This window comes from Procambarus clarkii, chromosome 20 (assembly GCF_040958095.1).
Source record: "Procambarus clarkii isolate CNS0578487 chromosome 20, FALCON_Pclarkii_2.0, whole genome shotgun sequence".
Classification (NCBI taxonomy): domain Eukaryota; kingdom Metazoa; phylum Arthropoda; class Malacostraca; order Decapoda; family Cambaridae; genus Procambarus; species Procambarus clarkii.
The window spans coordinates 31341330-31364852 of NC_091169.1; the positions used below are offsets into that span (position 1 = coordinate 31341330).

A 23523-nucleotide genomic window follows, 5' to 3' on the forward strand; every position below is an offset into this window, starting at 1 on the left:
CAATGGGAGTTGCTTTAGACAAAGTATCAGACTTATTAATCAGTCTGGTTAAATGACCTTTAATTCCATTATAGTTTCTCCTTAACTGTTCAGGAGTAGCCATGGTGGCTTAAAGTCCAAGTTTCATAAGACTTGAATAAGTATTGCTAATGCAGCTTGAGTACTTGCTCATTAGTTGACAAGTAAATTGAATATAGCCTAAATTAGTCAGGCTAAATTGCACTCTTCTTCATTCAAGGTTAAATGTACCTACCTACCAATAAGTAGCTATGGATTTTGAGCAGTGCTTGAATGTCACCATTAAAATTTCTTCTGGCTAGCTCTCATTATCACCATTAGATGTAATAGTGATCATTCAGCAGCACTAAAAATTCATGCACACAAATAATTAATACACGAAATAATTAATATGTATATACTCTAATCAGAGTTACTATAAAGTTTGAATCCCACCCTTGGTAGGGTCAGCACAAGAATGAATAATGTAAGCACTACTGACTAGTTCAAGACTAGTTGAAAGGGTTTCTACTAAAGAAAGTTATTTAGTCTGCATTTGTGCAAAACTCAGCACAATCACAGCCTAAATTCCTACCTAATAAAGGTTGGCATAAATTAATTTATGGTGCAATAATGTGAATATATAGTTGTGGTGTATTTTTGTTTTTTAGATTTTATAGTTTATATAAATGTGCACGTTGCACACACAGGTGAAAATACAAATATGTACAGTTAATTTTGGCTTGCTAGCCACAGCCTTTTATAGTGGTTGATTGTGTTGACCAACTTGTCAACTACATGTGACCTAGACTCACCCGACAGGTGTACACCATCTCTTGCCAGATTTTGCCTGTATGGTCTGGCTGTAAATTGAATGTAAGTGGCATCCAATTGCACTCTCTTCCTCAGCCGAAAGTTTATATATATATAGCAGCCCTTTGGTAATATTCTAGACTCACTCCTCAACGATTATTATTGTTTTAGTTGGCGAGGTTCCACCAATGTGAAAACTACTGAACTGCTAACAAGTTTTAAATGAGGAAATTATTGTTTTAAGGTGATTAATTACCTCAGCTGGGTGTCGAGTAGGATGGATGTCATTACCACCTAGATAAATAATAGTTAGATGGTGAGGTCACTCTAACGCAGGTGTTAATGTGGAGTTATTATAGAAATTGTGAGCTGTTGCTCCTTGTGACCTGAAGATTCTTACCTCAGTGTGAGGTATAGGTCAGAGTGCTGTGGGTAATTGACTGTGTCCCACTAGTGCTACTTATACATGAGGTATAAGCAGCAAATATATGGGTGTGTATTAGGCTGACCTATGTGGTACTCTGCCAGTAGTCACAATTAATAAAATGTGGTTAGCCTAGATTACTACACACGGTAATTAGTTATGATTATGGTATTAATTGTAATATATCCGGTTTGATAAGGACCATATTTTTGTGTTGGGAAGAAAGCTTACTCTCTATTTATTGATTGATGTTTAATTAATAGATTAACTTAAATTAATCGAAGGACCACCCTATTTTTGCTGAAAAGGGAAACAGATAATCAATAATGGATAAGGACTGAAGTACCAGTGCCTATGGATAGTGGAACTAATAAGAGTTATTCTTTAAACCTTAATTAATTAATGGACTGTATAATAAATTAATGTTCGAGAATAAACTTTCGTCCTTCACAAAATGGGGGGTTAATACCAGAAGTAAAATACTCCCAGTACGCTTCATCGAGGCTGGTTCTTCCTTGAAAAAATTAGTAATTCCTACTAAGTTATATACAAATAAACATTAAATAAATTGGTTAGTGACAAGAATATTATATGATGGTTAAACAAGAAATCATTCTCATTTGAATTTAATGAGGCTATCAAATTGCGCTAGATGTCTCAAATCATATAAACGAAATATTTCTGACTGGTAATTAATTATTAACGTCACTTAATGAAAGAAAATAACTGAAAAAAGGGATTCAGCTACTTAGCTGTGATAGTGAACATAGAGGTAGAGGTGTGATGGCGTCGTCTGGTATTTGCTGCAACACGTGTGCCCGAGTGGCGTGGGAAAGTGAGAGGACTACGACCTCTCTACGTTTCTACGTTTCTACGATGTAGAAACATTAAACTAAAAAAATGAGGTTGCATGGATGGATAACAATGTTCAGTAAACAGTTACCGAGTTGTAAACTGAATGGTAGTGCCATTCCAATACCTGGTTACTGATAATAGTATTTCACGATGGAAAAACCTTATCCTAAACTAAAAATGAGCTCACATCAAGTGATTTTCACTTACTGAGATGTTAACTGAATGTCTGAGCTATCCAATAGTAGTATTAATTCACGATGGAAAACTTTAAACTAAAACTAAAAATGAGCGCCCATGAAGTGATTCTCACGTTCATTAAACACTTACTACGTTGTTAACTGAATGTCAGCGACATCCAATACATAGTTGATGATATCCGTATTAATGACATTGATAATAAGAGGTCTTGAACTAGATACGGGCAGGGGGACAAGCAAAGCTGCGATATTGAAAAGAAACTGAACTGAATTTGAAAATTGATTAATATATGTAAATGTGAAACCGATCTACTGGAAAACCAGTAAGCTAACTTTATTTGAAAAAGAATATGAGAAGACTGCCAAAGCTGGGGGGCAAGAAAAATGATAAAAATAAGAAGTGTTGATCTTCATAAACATAACATAAGATATCCATGACCGTAATTAATACAGTGTGAACTCTCTTAAACTATGCACACCGTGAAATCTCGTCACTATGCATAACTTGTCACTCTGCGAAACAATTATTGACTATAGTGCGACAGTGAGAATAAAAAATGACCACTTATGTTTGGAGTGCTATTTTAGTCAAGAAATACTGTAAAGGATGATTATTGACTAAAGGGAATTTCGGAGACTGCTGGTGTTTGATGTGTTAAACTGCTTAAAGGAAGCATATTGCTAGAAAAAATTCCTGTGAAATAATGCTTGTTATATGTTTTGACTATCTAGCTAATAGCATATTGCATGGCTAATAATGAAATGAAATGTCACATTTTTGTCTGACTCACTTAGCACAAGTGAAGAGAAAACATTGAAAAACTGGCAAAGGTTGAAAACTCTGTGAAATCATATCTGTTATGTTAAGTTTTGACTAGCTGCAAGCTTTGTTTGCCTTCTCTCTCTAATCTACACACGCGATATGAAATGTGAATTTTGTTGACTGAAAGGAGATTGACGATACGAATAGTAATTGCCGACATTGAGCATATTCTCAAAAACATAGTTTCTCTGCAAAAAAAAAAATAACATTAAATTAGATGCGAGCTGCGATTTGAAAACAGAAGATATGTGATGTGTGGGCTTATTGTGTGGTCTCTGGAGATATGATTCTCGACATATAAGTTTCTCAAGAAAAGCGGTAATATTTTTCTGTGTGTTTGGATGTAATGGCTAAACATGGATGTCATTTTCAATAATGCTATTTGGTTCATCCGATAAAGTTGATTTTCCACGTTACGTTACATTGTGTTACAGAGGGCTAAAACTGGTAGTCCGTAATATTCATATGGAAGGAGATGTAATGGAGATGGGCTTAGTCATACTTTTTATTTAAAAATGTCATTTTGGACTGCAAAAGTTGATTTGCGTTACGTTACGTTACGTTACATTGTGTTACAGAAGGCTAAAACTGGTAGAGGTCAATATTATATGGTAAGAGATGTGCTAAGTCATACTTTCATTTAAAATGACATTTTGGACTGCATAAAGTTGATTTGCGTTACGTTACGTTGTGTTACATTGTGTTACAGAGGTCTAAAAGGGGTAGACTGCCAATATTTTATATGGTGAGAGATGTAATGAATATGGACTAATCCCTCACTTTCCGTTTCAAAATGACATTTTGGACTGCAAAAAGTTGATTTGCGTTACGTTACGTTGCGTTACATTGTGTTACAGAGGGCTAAAACTGGTAGACGCCAATATTTTATATGGTGAGAGATGTAATGAAGATGGACTAAGTCATACTTTCATTTAAAAACGATATTTGGTCTGTAGAAAGTTAATTTGCGTTACGTTACGTTACGTTACATTGTGTTATAGAGGGTTAAAACTGGTATACCGTAATATTCATAAGCTATGAGATGTAATGGAGATATTGTGTTTGGCTAAATGGGGTTCACATTTCAATAATGTTATTCGGACAACCGCCAGAAAGTTGTTCTCCATGTTACTTAATGATGATATAATGCGATGCTAGCGTGTGCTAATATTTTATTTGTGTTTAGAATGTAAGGGCTATAGGAGATTGTCTAGACTTGCATACATTTTCAAACGCTATTTATGTAGGCAGTAGAAAGACTGTTTTCCCCATTACGCTACATTGACTGTGTTACAAGAACTGAAAATAGCCATAGTCCAGAGCTATTTCACTATCGACTCACCCGGTCTTATTCTCATCGATTGGTGTTTACATTGGATGATGATGTAGGTCTTAAGAGAGAGAGCCTTGAACTCGGGGATAATGAACAAGTCAATTATAATAGTAATAATAGTATCAAGACTGTGTTTTTCCATATTGTCGTATATATGTTTACTCGCCTAATGGAGCGAGAATGAACGGCGCGTTTGAGGTAAAGCGAGGACTGACCGTGATGTGTATGTTTGTTTTACCACAGTGAATATGAAGCTATATTATGCTATGTCTATCAGTTGTTGAATAAACGCTTACGTTACGTTATGTGATACAAGAACTAAACAAGCTTGTGGTAAACTTTTATTGTGTTTGGACGTAATGGTTAAACATGTGTACATTTCATTATTCAGACATCGGACACAAAGTTGCTCGTTACTCTTAAAATGATATTGGGCAAAGAACGAAGTTAGCATATTGGTCGTGTTACCTTACAAGGTTATAAGGGTGAGAGTGATGGGGGGTCGAAAATTGACATTAGTGGCCATCCTCTGATGCGCTGTCAGTCTAAGTGAAATGGAAAAAGATACGTGAACAGCGGCAGCAGGAGAAAGGAAATGATGGTACTTTCCCCAACTAATAAATGATCTGAGAGAGAGAGAAACCGTTGACTGCTATGTATATCCCATGCAGTTGTGTTTGCAACAAATTATGATTTGTTATAATAATAAGATTGAAGACCAGCTTATGACTGGATATTCTTAAAAAAAAATGCTATTTGAGCAAAGAATGATGATACTAAGGCTTGGCACAGAACATCTGGTCTGGGAAGGGAGCTGTGATACTTGTTGGTTTGGGTGTGGAGGGGGGTGGTGGGGGTATGGGTTGGTGGGGGTGGGTGGGGAGAGGTAAGGCTGTCCCTTAGCTTTGTCAATCTCACAAGTCTCAATCCGCCGCGAAGGTAAGACCTTGACGAGATAGCTCCGCACAAACAGTAATGGCTGTAGGAAGAAGAGGTGATGGAGATTGAGTAAACATGCATACATTTCAAGTGATCACAGTTAACAAGAACAATTTGTAGGTTGTAGAGTAGAGATCGCGTCTCCGTGACGATGTGAAATGTTTCTCTCTTTTAGTAAACGATAACCTACTGACTTTGACTGAGAGAGAGAGAGAGAGAGAGAGAGGAAGAGAGAGAGAGAGAGAGAGGACAGGAGAGAGAGAGAGAGAGGAGAGGAAAGAGAGAGAGACAGAGAGAGAGAGAGACAGAGAGACAGACAGAGAGAGAGAAAAGAGAGACAGAGAGAGACAGAGAGAGACAGAGAGACAGAGAGAGAGACAGAGAGAGAGACAGAGAGACAGACAGAGAGACAGAGAGAGAGAGAGAGAGAGAGAGTATTATCGTGGTAAATCGCTTAAGTGTTTAATAAAAGAAATAAATTTATATATAATGTGTTTACTTTTCCCTCGTTTATTGCTGTTGCCCTGTTGGTCACGTTACGATATAGCTTACACATATTAACAGAAATAATACTAAAAGGGTTTGCACAGAACAATGGTTGATGGTATGGGGAGAGGAGGGGATGAGGGGTGGGAGTGATTGATGGTTTGGCAGGTGAGGGTCTGCTGGTGAGGGCTCCTGCTGGCGGAGTATGATCCTCGCTCCTCCTTAACGAATCCGCAGTAGAGGGGGAACCGCGGTAGGGCGAACATCTCCACCCAACTCTGAAGACATCGAAAAGCCTTTAAGGCAAATGGGCCACTCCGCAAGAGGGTGCTCTCTCTCTCTTACCCCTCAACACTTACGGCTTCCTGTAGGGGGGAGCTAATGGACGTAAAGGCTTTCCTCTCAGGTATAAGGGATCTCCTCTCCCTCCCCCTCCCCCTCCCCAAACAACATATCCACTATGTTGGATCCCCTCAACCTCTACTTACCATACTATCATCAAACTATTATCGTCACACAGGATTAAGTCTATGACAAACACACATACATAATTAATGCTTTTCCTTGTATTTCTTACTATACCACATAGCCCACATACTCTCTTACACCCCCAACAACATGAACTCCCATCTTTCCTGACCACATACCCAAACCCCCGAGGACTAGAACCGCGCGCACCACATTCCTCTGACAATGCGTCATAACATCCAGGAAATTCCCCCCAAACCCATTGTGACTAGAGCGACGCGCTGCGACTACGACGACGCGCACCACCTGGCACCCAACAACATGACTTTCCCTCGTTCCCTGACCACATACCATAACACCAGACACACACACGCGTTCGACACACGCCAAACTTCCGGGAAAATTCCCTCCAAAACCCTTTAGGACTATGACGACGCGCTGCGACTACGACGACGCGCGACACCTGTCCAGCTGGCACTCACGGAAGTGCCACCCTGGGCAGATGGCGCGCACGGTCGTAGTCCTCAACTTCAGTACTGACCTTTTTAGCCTCCCCTTTGAGAAGACTGATTAGGTAAGCAAATTTAGAAACTTGGTCAAGAGAAGATTTTTTTGTGTATATGAACTTCAAATGAAGTCCAAAATGTGTCCCAATTTTCTTTCATCCAGTCCTGCAAATGTAGGTAAGTCTAAAGTAGGCAGACGAACCTCAGGCAATTGATTACTGGATTGAGACATAGTATTATTTGCATTGGATTTATGTTGATTTTACTATATTGGATAGTACATTATGTTTATCTTGAGTCTCATCTTCATACTGAGAAATTTCTGCTAGAGTTTGATCTATTTCATCAGGATCAGTTTCAGCTGCATTCAGTAGGTTGAGATAAGACTTGATTGTAGAACTGACTTGATCAAATTTGAGATCAGCTACTCTCAATGATGTTTCTAGTTGATAGTAATCAATGGGAGTTGCTTTAGACAAAGTATCAGACTTATTAATCAGTCTGGTTAAATGACCTTTAATTCCATTATAGTTTCTCCTTAACGTTCAGGAGTAGCCATGGTGGCTTAAGTCCAAGTTTCATAAGACTTGAATAAGTATTGCTAATGCAGCTTGAGTACTTGCTCATTAGTTGACAAGTAAATTGAATATAGCCTAAATTAGTCAGGCTAAATTGCACTCTTCTTCATTCAAGGTTAAATGTACTACCTACCAACAAGTAGCTAAGGATTTTGAGCAGTGCTTGAATGTCACCATTAAATTTCTTCTGGCTAGCTCTTCATTATCACCATTAGATGTAACAGTGATCATTCAGCAGCACTAAAAATTCATGGCACACAAATAATTTAATACACGAAATAATTAATATGTATATACTCTAATCAGAGTTTACTATAAAGTTTGAATCCCACCCTTGGTAGGGTCAGCATAAGAATGAATAATGTAAGCACTACTGACTAGTTCAAGACTAGTTGAAAGGGTTTCTACTAAAGAAAGTTATTTAGTCTGCATTTGTGCAAAACTCAGCACAATCACAGCCTAAATTCCTACCTAATAAAGGTTGGCATAAATTAATTTATGGTGCACTAATGTGAATATATAGTTGTGGTGTATTTTTGTTTTTTTAGATTTTATAGTTTATATAAATGTGCAAATATGTACAGTTAATTTTGGCTTGCTAGCCACAGCCTTTTTATAGTGGTTGATTGTGTTGACCAACTTGTCAACTACATGTGACCTAGACTCACCCGACAGGTGTACACCATCTCTTGCCAGATTTTGCCTGTATGGTCTGGCTGTAAATTGAATGTAAGTGCATCCAATTGCACTCTCTTCCTCAGCCGAAAGTTTATATATATATGGCAGCCCTTTGGTAATATTCTGGACTCACTCCTCAACGATTATTATTGTTTAGTTGGCAAGGTTCCACCAATGTGAAAACTACTGAACTGCTAACAAGTTTAAATGAGGAAATTATTGTTTTAAGGTGATTAATTACCTCAGCTGGGTGTCGAGTAGGATGGATGTCATTACCACCTAGATAAATAATAGTTAGATGGTGAGGTCACTCTAACGCAGGTGTTAATGTGGAGTTATTATAGAAATTGTGAGCTGTTGCTCCTTGTGACCTGAAGATTCTTACCTCAGTGTGAGGTATAGGTCAGAGTGCTGTGGGTAATTGACTGTGTCCCACTAGTGCTATTTTATACAATGAGGTATAAGCAGCAAATATATTGGTGTGTATTAGGCTGACCTATGTGGTACTCTGCCAGTAGTCACAATTAATAAAATGTGGTTAGCCTAGATTACTACACACGGTAATTAGTTATGATTATGGTATTAATTGTAATATATCCGGTTTGATAAGGACCATATTTTTGTGTTGGGAAGAAAGCTTACTCTCTATTTATTGATTGATGTTTAATTAATAGATTAATTTAAATTAATCGAAGGACCACCCTATTTTTGCTGAAAAGGGAAACAGATAAATCAATAATGGATAAGGACTGAAGTACCAGTGCCTATGGATAGTGGAACTAATAAGAGTTATTCTTTAACCTTAATTAATTAATGGACTGTATAATAAATTAATGTTCGAGAATAAACTTTCCGTCCTTCACAAATGGGGGGTTAATACCAGAAGTAAAATACTCCCAGTACGCTTCATCGAGGCTGGTTCTTCCTTGAAAAAATTAGTAATTCCTACTAAGTTATATACAAATAAACATTAAATAAATTGGTTAGTGACAAGAATATTATATGATGGTTAAACAAGAAATCATTCTCATTTGAATTTAATGAGGCTATCAAATTGCGCTAGATGTCTCAAATCATATAAACGAAATATTTCTGACTGGTAAATAATTATTAACGTCCACTTAACGAAAGAAAATAACTGAAAAAGGGATTCAGCTACTTAGCTGTGATAGTGAACATAGAGGTAGAGGTGTGATGGCGTCGTCTGGTATTTGCTGCAACACATGTCCGAGTGGCGTGGGAAAGTGAGAGGACTACGACCGCTTTCAGCACAAGCTGAAATTCCAATAAAATGTACCAATTGTTTACACCAAATATTCTGTGTCATCACTATTGAACAGAAGGAATAGAATTAATTCCTTGTGGACGTACTTGTTGTTTTGGGAGGTCATGTGGCGTAACGATGGACAGTGCACAGTAAAAATTATTCAGAGATCTCATAATATAAATAATACTAAGGCACTTAACCTGCTGGTTGTCCATCAAAGCAATCCTTAGATTGCTACTGGAGCAATTACACGCTCCTAGGCCGATTAACTGCAAGGGCCTATCATAGAAGTGATGAAAATTCGACTCTTCTTGGACGCACGTTGTACTTTGAAGGCGTCGCTAGCAATGCCTCGTGAGCAAGTGACGTTTCCACGCCAGTGTCTCCCTCAACCCTCCCTCGCATTCACAATAGAATTTAGTAATCATGGAGAATTCTTTTCCGTGTAATTACTGATATAATGCATTAATGAGAACAGGGTTGCAATTGTAGGGAATTAAATAATATCATATTCTCGTTAAATAATGTTAATTGAGAAATGGAGAGAATTCCTATTTCCTCCATAGCGTTCGTATGTAACAGATTAAACTGTTATTTAGTGATAATCTTAGTTAATAACTCGGTTGTTGGATCATTAGGAGTTATATTGTCCGTAGTTAATTATTGCATGGAATACTGAAAATTAGAGAACCATATTCAATTCTCTAACATATTGGTAATAAATATGTTTAGATAGACATTGTGACGCAATCCTGCCTCTCGATGTCGTGAGAATGTTAGCAATAAATGCTTTGATAAAGAAATATTAATTTATGTTAGCACTACAGTTAGTAGAGTTAATAGTTACTGTACTTAGCATACAATAGTGATGTATTATGATACAATAGTAATGAATCAGTGTTGGAAATTTCCAACACCTACCCTTCACCACCTTCCCTACCGTTCATCACCTTCCCTACCCTTCACCATCTTCCCTACCCTTCACCATCTTCCCTACCCTTCACCATCTTCCCTACCCTTCACCATCTTCCCTACCCTTCACCATCTTCCCTACCCTTCACCATCTTCCCTACCCTTCACCATCTTCCCTAAACTTCACCACCTTCCCTACCCTTCATTACCTTTCCTACACTTCACCGCCTTCCGTACCTATCAAAACCTTCCCTACCGTTCACCACCTTCCCTACCCTTCACCACCTTCCCTACCGCTTATCACCTTTCCTATCCTTCACCATCTTCAATACCCTTCACTACCCTTCAACACCTTCCCTACCGTTCATCATCTTCCCTACCCTTCTCCATCTTCCCTACCTTTCATCACCTACCCTACCCTTCAAAATCATCCCTACCGTTCACCACCTTCCCTACCCTTCACCACCTTCCCTACCTTACACCCTCTTCAATACCCTTCACCATCTTCCCTACCCCTCACCACCTTCCCTACCCTTCACCACCTGCCCTACCGTTCATCACCTTCTCTAACTTTCTCTATCTTCACTACCCTTCACCACCTTCTCTACCCTTCACTACCTACCCAACCCTTCTCAACCTTCCATACCCTTCACCACCTTCCCTACCGTTCATTACCTTCCCTACACTTCACCACCTTACGTATCTTCACCACCTTCCCTTCGTTTCACCACCTTGTTACGGCCCTAATAAGACGCAACCAGGTTCTTTTCTGATGGTATTAGTTTTTGGGTATCCAGCCCCAAGTTAGTACAGGCTTTCAAGGGGTGAGCTCCGTAATCCAAGTAAAATAAACAGAGGAGGTATATTAAATACACAAGTATATCAATTTCTAGATATATTTTTCTTACCCACTACCATATATAAATAAAAGTCACAAACGGTAAATATTACTACACAAAATATATATCTTCGTCTTCCTCTGCTGCTTCCAAGACGCTGAACACTTGGCGATGCTCACTCTGTGTAGTCTTGCCTGCTTTCTTCTTCCGTGGCCCAGAACCCACGATGAATCTATCCTGGCCACAGGCTAGCCAAATCACAATCCCACTGGGTGCACCGTCGTGAAGGCCTACAACCACATTCCAGCCTGTAGCTGGCAGGTAGCAATCAGCCTCGCTGTACGGCCACTTTACGACGAATACTAGGGTTGCTAGCCCTAAGCAGGAGCCTCGTGTATCTCGCTTGTCACTCTCCTCGGTCGGCACCTCAATGGGTTGTCTCTTCCATCAGCCAGCCCCAGGGTACGGCGAATCCCGTCACTGCCACTCCTCAGGCAGATTATTGCACACTCAGCAGAGTTCGTCCTGGGGTGGCTCACAGCTTCTACAAAGCAGACTGGTGAAGAGACCTTGGTTGCCTTGGGTAGACTACCTGATCGTACCTCACAGCAGTCCTAGGTTGACTCTGAAAGCAGACACGTCATCAGTACTGGGACACTACATGGGACCACTAGGAAACATCACTTATTGGCTGACATAGACGTACACCCTGTCGCTCAATAGATGGCGCTGCTTTTCTAAGCGTCACCTACCAGAGGTCAGCACCAGCTACCTCACGAGCCGACTAGGACAAGAATCTAGCCTGTATAGCTGGTATATCCTAGGCACAACTAGATGGCGTCGTCCGTTTGGAGGGGTTTCGGGAGCGGACTCACAGATGGCCTTCCCAAGGCCAACTCCATCTTCCCAAGGAGAGCCGGTCGGCCGAGCAGACAGCACGCTGTACTTATGATCCTGTGGTCCTGGGTTCGATCCCAATGGGCAGAGTTTCTTTCACCCTAGGCCCTATTACCTAGCAGTAAAATAGGTACTTGGGTGTTAGTCAGCTGTCATGGGCTGCTTCCTGGGGGTGGAGGCCTGGTCGTAGACCGGGCCGCGCGGACACTAAAAGCCCCGAAATCATATCAAGATAACCTGAAGATGGCGTTAACGTCACTGCTCCGTGTTCCGATGGTGGACTTGGTTCGTAACACACCTTCCCTACCCTTCACCACCTTTCCTACCCTTCACCATCTTCCCTACCCTTCATTACCTTTCCTACACTTCACCACCTTCGGTACCCTTCAAAACCTTCCCTACCCTTCACCACCTTCCCTACCCTTCACCACCTTCCTTACCGTTTATCACCTTCCCTACTCTTCACCATCTTCGCTACCCTTCACTACCTTCCCTACCCTTCACCACCTTCCCTACCTTTCAAAATCTTCCCTACCCTTCTCCATCTTCCCTACCTTTCACTACCTTCCCTACCCTTCAAAATCTTCCCTACCATTCATCACCTTCTCTACCCTTCTCCATCTTCCCTATCCTGCACCACCTTCCCTACCCTTCACTACCTTCCCTACCTTTCACCATCTTCCCTCCCCTTCACCACCTTCCCTACCCTTTACCACCTTCCCTACCCTTCACCATCTTCCCTACCCTTCACGACCTTCCCTACCCTTCTCCACCTTCCCTACCGTTTATCACCTTCCCTACCCTTCACCATCTTCCCTAATCTTCACGACCTTCCCTACCCTTCACCACCTTCCCTACCATTCATCATCTTCCCTTCACCATCTTCCCTACCCTTCACGACCTTCCCTACCCTTCTCCACCTTCCCTACCGTTTATCACCTTCCCTACCCTTCACCATCTTCCCTAATCTTCACGACCTTCCCTACCCTTCACCACCTTCCCTACCTTTCATCACCTCCCCTACCCTTCACCATCTTCCCTATCTTTCACCACCTTCTCTACCCTTCACCAACTTCCCTATCCTTCACTATCTTCCCTTCCATTCACCACCTTTCTTACCCTTCACCACCTTCCCTACCCTTCACCATCTTCCCTATCTTTCACCACCTTCCATACCCTTCAACATCTTCACTGCCCTTCACCACCTTCCCTACCGTTCATCACCTTCCCTACCCTTCAAAATCTTCCCTACCCTTCACCACCTTCCCGACCCTTCACCACCTTCCCTACCGTTCATCACCTTCCCTAACCTTCACCATCTTCCCTACCCATCACCACCTTCCCTACCCTTTACCACCTTCCCTACCCTTCACCATCTTCCCTACTCCTAACCATCTTCCATACCCTTCACCATCTTCCCTACCCTTCACCACCTTCCCTACCGTTCATCACCTTCCCTACCCTTCAAAATCTTCCCTTCCCTTCACCATCTTCCATACCCTTCACTACCTTCCCTACCGTTCATCACCTTCCCTAACCTTTACCATCTTCCCTCCCATTAACCAACATCCCTATCGTTCACCACCTTCCCTACCCTTCATCACCTTTCCTACACTTCACAACCTTCCAATCCCTTAATCACCTTCAATTCCTTTCACCATCTTCCCTACCCTTCATCACCTTTTCTATCCTTCACCACCTTCCGTACTTTTCAAAATCTTCCCTACCCTTCACCACCTTCCTTACCCCTCACCACCTTCCCTTCCCTTCACCACCTTCCCTACTCTTCTCCATCTTCCCTACCCTTCACCATCTTCCCCACCCTTCACCATCTTCCCCACCCTTCACCACTTTCCCTACCCTTCACCATCTTTCATATCCTTCACCACCTTCCCTACCCTTCACCAGCTTCTCTACTGTTCACCACCTTCCCTACCCTTCACAATCTTCCCTACCCTTCACCATCTTTCTTACCCTTCTTCACCTTCCCTACCATTTACCACTTTCCCTACCCTTCACAATCTTCCCTACCCTTCACCATCTTTCTTACCCTTCTCCACCTTCCAATCCGTTCATCACCTTCCCTACCCTTCTTATCCGTTCATCACCTTTCCTACCATTCACCACTTTCCCTACTCTTCACAATCTTCCCTACTCTTCACCACCTTCCCTACCCTTCACCATCTTTCTTACCCTTCACCATCTTTCTTACCCTTCTCCACCTACCAATCCGTTCATCACCTTCCCTACCCTTCCTATCCGTTCATCACCTTCCCAACCATTCACTACTTTCCCTACTCTTCACAATCTTCCCTACTCTTCACCACCTTCCCCACGCTTCACAATCTTCCCTACCTTCATCACCTTCCCTACCCATCACCACCTTCCATACCTTCCACCAACTTTCCAACCCTTCATTATCTTCCCTACCCTTCACCATCTTCCCCACTCTTCAGCACCTTCCCTATCCTTCACCATCTTCCAAACCCTTCACCATCATCCCTACCCTTCACCATCTTCCCAACACTTCACCATCTTCCCTTTTCCTCACCACCTTCCCTACCCTTTAACACCTTCCCTTCCGTTCACCATTTTCCCTACTCTTCAGCACCTTCCCTACCCTTCAACACCCTCCCTACCCTCCAACACCTTCCCTTCCCTTCACCATCTTCCTTACCCCTCACCACCTTCCCTTCCCTTCACAACCTTTCCAACCCTTCATCATTTTCCCTTCCTTTCACCACCTTCCGTACCCTTCACCATATTCCATACAATTCACCACCTTCCCTACCTTTCCCCATTTTCCCTACCCCTCATCACCTTCCCTACCCTTCACCATCTTCTGTACCCCGCACCACCTTCCCTTCCCTTCACCACCTTTCCAATCTTTTCCCATCTTCCCTTCATTACACCACCTTCAGTACCCTTCACCACCTTCCTAACCCTTCACCATCTTCCCTACGCTTCACCACCTTCCCAACCCTTCACCATCTTCCCTACCCTTCACCACCTTCCTTACCGTTCATCACCTTCCCTATCCTTCACCATCTTCCCTACCCTTCACCACCTTCCCCACCCTTCACCAACTTCCCTACCGTTCATCACCTTCCCTTCCCTTCTCCATCTTCCCTTCCCTTCACCACCTTCACCACCTTCCGCACCCTTCACCACTTCCCTACTATTCACCATCTTTCCTTCCATTCACCACCTTCCCTACCGTTCACCACCTTCCGTACACTTCACCACCTTCCCTACACTTCATCATCTTCCCTACCCCTCACCACCTTCCCTTCCCTTCTCCACCTTTCCATCCCTTCATCATCTTCCCTTCCTTTCACCACCTTCCATACCCTTCACCACCTTCTCAACCCTTCACTATCTTCCCTACCCTTCACCTTCATCCCTACAATTCACCATCTTCCCAACCGTTCATCACCTTCCCTACCCTTCACCAGCTTCTCTACCGTTCACCACCTTCCCTAACGTTCATCACCTTTTCTACTCTTCACAATCTTCCCTACCTTCACCATCTTCTCCACCCTTCTCCACCTTCCCTACAATTTACCACTTTCCCTACCCTTCACAATCTTCCCTACCATTCACCATTTTTCTTACCCTTCTCCACCTTCCAATCCGTTCATCACCTTCCCTACCCTTCCTATCCGTTCATCACCTTCCCTACCATTCACCGCTTTCCCTACTCTTCACAATCTTCCTTACTCTTCACCACCTTCCCCACCCTTCACATTCTTCCCTACCTTCATCACCTTCCCTACCCATCACTACCTTCCCTACCTTCCATCAACTTTCCAACCCTTCATTATCTTCCCTACCCTTCACCACCTTCCCCACTCTTCAGCACCTTCCTTATCCTTCACCATCTTCCAAACCCTTCACCACCATCCCTACCCTTCACCATCTTCCCTTTTCCTCACCACCTTCCCTACCCTTTAACACCTTCCCTTCCCTTCACCATTTTCCCTACTCTTCAGCACCTTCCCTACCCTTCAACACCTTCCCTACCCTCCAACACCTTCCCTTCCCTTCACCATCTTCCTTACCCCCTCACCACCTTCCCTTCCCTTCACCACCTTTCCAACCCTTCATCATTTTCCCTTCCTTTCACCACCCTCCGTACCCTTCACCATATTCCATACAATTCACCACCTTTCCCTACCCTTCACCATTTTCCCTACCCCTCATCACCTTCCCTACCCTTCACCATCTTCCGTACCCAGCACCACCTTCCCTTCCCTTCACCACCTTTTCAACCTTTTACCATCTTCCCTTCCTTACACCACCTTCCGTACCCTTCACCACCTTCCTAACCCTTCACCATCTTCCCTACGCTTCACCACCTTCCCAAACCTTCACCATCTTCCCTACCCTTCACCACCGTCCTTACCGTTCACCACCTTCCCTATCCTTCACCATCTTCCCTACCCTTCAACACCTTCCCCACCTTTCACCACCTTCCCTACCCTTCACCACCGTCCTTACCGTTCATCACCTTCCCTTCCCTTCTCCATCTTCCCTACCCTTCACCACCTTCACCACTTTCCGTACACTTCACCACTTCCCTACTATTCACCATCTTCCCTTCCATTCACCACCTTCCCTACTGTTCATCACCTTCCCTACCCTTCACCACCTTCCGTACACTTCACCACCTTCCCTACACTTCGCCATCTTCCCTACCCTTCACCACCTTCCCTCCCCTTCACTCTTTTCGCATCCCTTCACAGTCTGTGCTACCCTTCACCACCTTTCCTTCCCTTCCCCACCTTCCCTACTCTTGACAATGATCACTATACAAGTGCCAATACACAATGGTCACTATACAAGTGTCACAACACAATGGTCACTATACAAGTGTCACAAGACAATTGTTACTCTACAAGTGTCACAACACAATGGTCACTATACAAGTGTCACAACACAATGGTCACTGTACAAAGGTCACAACACAATAGTCACTATATAAGTATTCCAAAACAATGGTCACTATACAAGTGTTACAAAACAATGGTCACTGTACAAGTGTCACAACACAATGGTTACTATACAAGTGTCACAACACAATGGTTACTATACAAGTATCACAACTCAATGGTCACTATACAAGTATTACAACACAATGCTTACTGTACAAGTGTCACAACACAATGGTCACTATACAAGCGACACAACATAATGGTTACTATACAAGTGTCACAACACAACGGTCACTATACAAGTGTCACAACACAATGCTCACTGTACAAGTGTCACAACACAATGGTCTCCATACAAGTGTCACAACACAATGGTTACTACTATAAGTGTCACAACACAATGGTCACTATACAAGTGTCACAACACAATGGTCACTGTACAAAGGTCACAACACAATAGTCACTATATAAGTATTCCAAAACAATGGTCACTATACAAGTGTCACAATACATTAGTTACTATACATGTGACACAACACAATGGTCACTATACAAGTGTCACAACACAATGGTCACTATACAAGTGTCACAACACAATGGTCACTATACAAGTATTACAAAACAATGGTCACTATATAAGTGTCACAACACAATGGTCACTATACAAGTATTACAACACAATGGTCACTATACAAGTGTCACAACACAATGGTCACTATGTATTACAATACAATGGTCACTATACATGTACTACAACACAATGGTCACTATACAAGTGTCACAACACGATGGTCACTATACATGTATTACAACACAATGGCCACTATACAAGTGTCACAATTCAATGGTCATTATAAAAGTATTACAACACAATGGTCACTATACAAGTATTTCAACACAATGGTTACTATACACGTATTTCAACACAATGATCACTATACAAGTGTCACAACACAATGGGCAATATACAAGTATTACAACACAATGGTCACTATACACGTATTACAACACAATGGTCATTATACAAGTATTACAATACAATGGTCACTATACAAGTGTCACAGCACAATGGTCACTATACAAGTGTCACAACACAATGGTCACTATACAAGTGTCACAACACAATGGTCACTATACAAGTGTCACAACACAATGGTCACTATACAAGTATTACAACACAATGGTCATTATACAAGTATTACAATACAATGGTCACTATACAAGTGTCACAGCACAATGGTCACTATACAAGTGTCACAGCACAATGGTCACTATACAAGTGTCACAACACAATGGTCACTATACAAGTGTCACAACACAATGGTCACTATACAAGTATTACAACACAATGGTCATTATACAAGTATTACAATACAATGGTCACTATACATGTGTCACAACACAATGGTTACTATACAAGTATTACAACACAATGGTCACTATACAAGTGTCACAGCACAATTGTCACTATACAAGTGTCACAACACAACGGTCACTATACATGTATTTCAACACAATGGTCACTATACACGTATTTCTACACAATGATCACTATACAAGTATTACAGCACAGTGGTCACTATACAAGTATTACAACACTATTGGCACTATAGAAGTGTCATAACACAATGGTCACTATACAAGTTTTAGATCGCAATGGTCACTATACAAGAGTTAGAACACAATGGTCACTATACAAATGTCACAACACAATGGTCACTATACAAGTGTCAACACAATGGTCACTACAAGTATCACAATACAATTGCCACTATACAAGTGTCAACACAATGGTTACTATACAAGTGCCACAACACATTGGTCATTGTAGAAGTATTAGTTAGAGCACAATGGTCATTATAGAAGTATTAGTTAGAGCACAATGGTCACTATACAAGTGTCACAACACAATGGTCACTATACAAGTATCATAACTCAATGGTTACTATACAAGTATCACAACTCAATGGTCACTATACAAGTGTCTGAACACAATGGTCACTATACAAGTGTCACAACACGATGGTTACTATACAAGTGTCACAACACAATGGTCACTATACAAGTGTCACAACACGATGGTTACTATACAAGTGTCACAAGCAGGTCATTAAGATATCTGACCTTGATGAATAAATATTGGCCCACGGCCTGATCCTACATATTATTTGGTGACAATTATAGTTGTCACATTTAAATCATTCTCACAGAATACTGTCACTTGAATCCAACCATTTACAGGCTATTACCGTAATTCCATTTCTGACCAAATAATTCCTTCCTGACTAAAAAAAATTAATCTCTGATATAAAACAGGTGCCTCCAGGCTTCGTAATTTATTTTATAATCTAGTTTCAAGGATTAACGTGTGCATTACAATGAAGGTTTTTGGTGTATAAACTGTGGTATGGGGTGTGGTGCTGTTCGCACTGCATATGGCGTGTATCCGTAGCCTACGTAAGGACAAACAGGAGAACAATGAGCTCTACACTGAGCTTAGTTGGGAAGTGAGCTCAAGGTCAAGCTTGTTTGATGAATCATCAAACGTGCTGACGTACATTCCGACTGTGAGTGAGTGCCGGTTCCCCCTGGTCGGTCCCTCCCTGACAGGCCTTCAGTACCAACGGTAAAACCTTGCCCTCCGCCTTTCACTGGACACAATGAGGAATGAAAATGGTTATCAGGGTTATCACGTCCTATCAGGGTTATCACGAACCGTTAGTACTGTTATCTTCCTCTGCTGCCTGCTGATAGTTATGGCTCCCTTCCTCACTCGATCATTTCTGGTCGGTGGTGACTCTCTTAACCAAAAGTCCACTGATAACAATGGCTCTCTTGATCACGTGACCACTGATAACAATACCTCTCTTCATCAAGTAGGTTGTGTAGATACTACATCTACCCACCAAGTGGTCACTGGCACCACTTCTAGTGGTCAGCCTGTGGTCACCAGACGTGACACTTGGCGCTTTTCCCCTGATAGTTCCCTTCCCTTCCCGGTGAGAGTCTAGTCTCTACCACAACGCAGGTATGAACTACCTCCAAGACTCCCAAAATTTAAGCGACCATCACAGGCCCAGAGATGCCCTCGCCCTTCACAGACCACCAAGTCTTCTTCAGACCCTCAAGATAAAACACTGAAGATATTTTACGACCAGGAGCCTCCAGAACAGTGGAAACTTCTCGCACCAGAGAAAAAGGAGTACAAAAAGCCAGTGGAGACAACAGAGAAGGTTTCCGAGGACAACACAGGGAAGAAAGATAAGAAAGAAAAACAAAATGGTGAAAAGGGGAAAGTGAAAGGGAGCCAAAATAATAACCCATAGAAACAGATGGGCAAAAATGCCAAGAAAAACGGCAAAAAATGATGAGCCAATCACGCTATGGGTCACAAATGGGTCCTACTGATTGAATGAGGTGTGGTACGAGTCACTGGGTCGCAGACAGAGCGGGAGTGGTACATGTTCGGTTGTCGCGGGAGTGGTACGTGTCCTGTTGTCGCTGTCCACTCGGCTGCGAGACACGTACGTGTGTGTGTGTGTGTATTTACCTAATTGTGCTTGCAGGGGTTGAGCTTTGGCACTTTGGTCCCGCCTCTCAACTGTCAATCAACTAATGTACAGGTTCCTGAGCCTACTGGGCTCTATCATATCTACACTTGAACCTGTGTATGGAGGCAGCCTCCACAACATCACTTCCTAATGCGTTCCACTTGTCTACTACTCTGACAATGAAAAAAATCTTTCTAACGTCTCTATGGCTCATTTGGGCACTCAATTTCCACCTGTGTGCCCCTTGTGTTAAATAGTCTGTGTCTATCTACCCTATCAATTCCTCTGAGAATCTTGTATGTGGTGATCATGTCCCCTCTAACTCTGTTGTTAGAGGCCAATCGCGCTATGAGTCACATACGGGTCCTGTTGACTGAATGAGGTGTGGTACGTGTCTCTTTGTCGCAGACAGAGCGGGAGTGGTATGTGTCCCGTTGCCTGTCCATAGGCAACGGGACAGGACAGGTACAGTGCTCTACGTCAATCCAGCGACGTGAGGTTTAATTCCATAGTCTCTCCTCGTCATCTCCCAAATGATACCTTGTATCTGGTCTCCTGCTCCCTACACCTATCTTCATTACATTGCATTTGCTTGGGTTAAACTCTAACAACCATTTATTCGACCATTCCTGCAGCTTGTCCAAGTCTTCTTGAAACCTCAAGCTGTCCTCCTCTGTTTTAATCCTTCTCATAATTTTGGCGTCGTCAGCAAACATTGAGAGGAATGAGTTTATACGCTCTGGGAGATCATTTGCTCTGGGAGATCATTTACGTATATCAGAAACAGGATAGATCCGAGTACAGAGCCCTGTATGACTCCACTGGTGACTTCACACAAATCTGAGGTCTCAGAACTCACTGTAACTCTCTGCTTCCTATTGCTTAGGTACTCTCTTTTCCACTGGAGCCACGTCCCTCTGGCTCATTTGGGTACTCAGTTTCCACCTGTGTCCCCTTGTTTGCGTACCACCCGTGTTAAATAGTTTGTCTCTATCTACCCTGTCAATTCCTCTGAGATTTTTTTAGGTAGTGATCATGTCTCCCCTTACTCTTCTGTCTTCCAGTGTTGTGAGGTGCATTTCACGATGCCTTTCCTTGTAACTCATGCCTCTTAGTTCTGGGACTTGCCTAGTGGCATATCTGAACTTTTCCAGCTTCGCCTTGTGCTTGACTAGGTACGGCCTCCATGCTAGGGCCGCATACTCCAGGATTGTTCTTACATATGTGGTATACAAGGTTCTGAATGATTCCTTACACAGGTTCCTGAAGGCAGTTCTGATGTTAGCTAGCCTCGCATACGCCGCAGATGTTGTTCTTGATGTGGGCCTCAGGAGACAGGTTTGGTGTGATATCAACTCCTAGATCATTCTTTCTGTCCGTTTCATGAAGGACTTCATCTTCCATTCTCTATCCTGTGTCTGGCCTCCTGTTTCCACTGCCTAGTTTCATTATCTTGCATTTAATCGGTTTGAACTTTAGTAGCCATTTGTTGGACCATTCATTCAGCCTGTCTAGGTCATCTTGTAACCTCATACAATCTTCCTCCGTCTTATTCCTCCTTATAATGTTTGCATCATCAGCAAACACTGAGAAGGAATGACTCTATACCCTCTGGTAGATCATTTACATATATCAGAAACAGTATGGGTCCAAGGACTGAACCTTGCGGGACTCCACTGGAGACGTCTCGCCAGTCTGAGACCTCACCCCTCACAGTGACCCGCTGTCTTCTGTTACTTAGGTACTCCCTTATCCAACGGAGTACCTTCCCTTTCACTCCTGCCTGCATCTCCAGTTTTCGCACTAGTCTCTGATGTGGTAGTGTGGCAAATGCTTTCTGGCAATCCTAAAATATGCAGTCTGCACACCACTCTCTTTCCTGCCTGATTCTTGTTGCTTGACCATAAAATTCAGTTAATCCTGTGAGGCATGACTTGCCATCCCGGAAACCAGGTTGGTCCCTTATCCAACGGAGTACCTTCCCTTTCACTCCTGCCTGCATCTCCAGCTTTCGCACTAGTCTCTGATGTGGTACTGTGGCAAAGGCTTTCTGGCAATCCTAAAATATGCAGTCTGCCCACCCCTGTCTTTCCTGCCTGATTCTTGTTGCTTGAACATAGAATTAAGTTAATCCTGTGAGGCATGACTTGCCATCCCTGAAACCAGGTTGGTGTTGTGTCACAAAGCTCCTTCACTCTAGATGTTCCACTAGCTTTTTTGCACAATTTGCTCCAATATCTTGCATGGTATGCAAGTTAGGGACACTGGCCTGTAGTTCAGTGCCTCCTGTCTATCCCCCTTCTTGAATATCGGGACTACGTTTGCCGTCTTCAAAATTTCTAGCAGTTCACCTGTTACCAGTGATTTATTATACACCACGGAGAGTGGCAGGCACAGTGCTTCTGCTCCTTCCTTTAGTATCCATGGCGATATTCCATCCGAGCCTATAGCCTTTGTCACATTCAACTCTAGCAAAAGCTTCCTTACATCCCCACTGGTAATCTCAAATTCCTCTATGGGTGCCTGGTTAACTATTCATTCTCTTATCTCTGGAACTTCTCCTTGCTCTAATGTGAAGAAATCCTGGATTTTTTTATTTAGTTCCTCACACACTTCCTTGGCGTTTGTAGTGAATCCTTCTGCCTCTATCCTTAATTTCATAACCTGTTCATTTACTGTTGTTTTTCTGCTGATGTGGCTGTGCAGCAATTTAGGCTCAGTCTTTGCCTTGCTTGCGATGTCATTTTCGTATTGTCTTTCTGCCTCTCTTCTCATCCTGAAATATTCATTCCTGGCATTCTGGTATCTTTCTCTGCTCTCCAGTGTCCTGTTATTCCTATAGTTTCTCCATGCCCTTTTACTTTGCTGCTTAGCTAGAATACATCTCTGATTAAACCATGGGTTTCTCATCTTCATTTCACTGTTTTCCTTTTGGACTAGGACAAACTTGTTTGCTGCGTCCTTGTGTGTGTGCTTGTATTCACCTATTTGTTCTTCCGGGGGTTGAGCTCTGCTCTTTTGGCCCG

General features: G+C 42.5%; 1 protein-coding gene across 1 annotated transcript in view; it reads right to left on the bottom strand.

The window, feature by feature from the left end:
- LOC138366800 (uncharacterized) overlaps positions 1–23523 on the bottom strand; it is a 42912-nt gene that overhangs the window by 8077 nt on the left and 11312 nt on the right. Inside the window, exons 3-4 of the mRNA XM_069328084.1 lie at positions 7123–7310; positions 5881–5905 (exon numbers count right to left, since the gene is read on the bottom strand). Coding sequence (XP_069184185.1) covers positions 5881–5905; positions 7123–7310 — 213 coding nt within the window. The remainder of the gene's footprint in view (positions 1–5880; positions 5906–7122; positions 7311–23523) is intronic.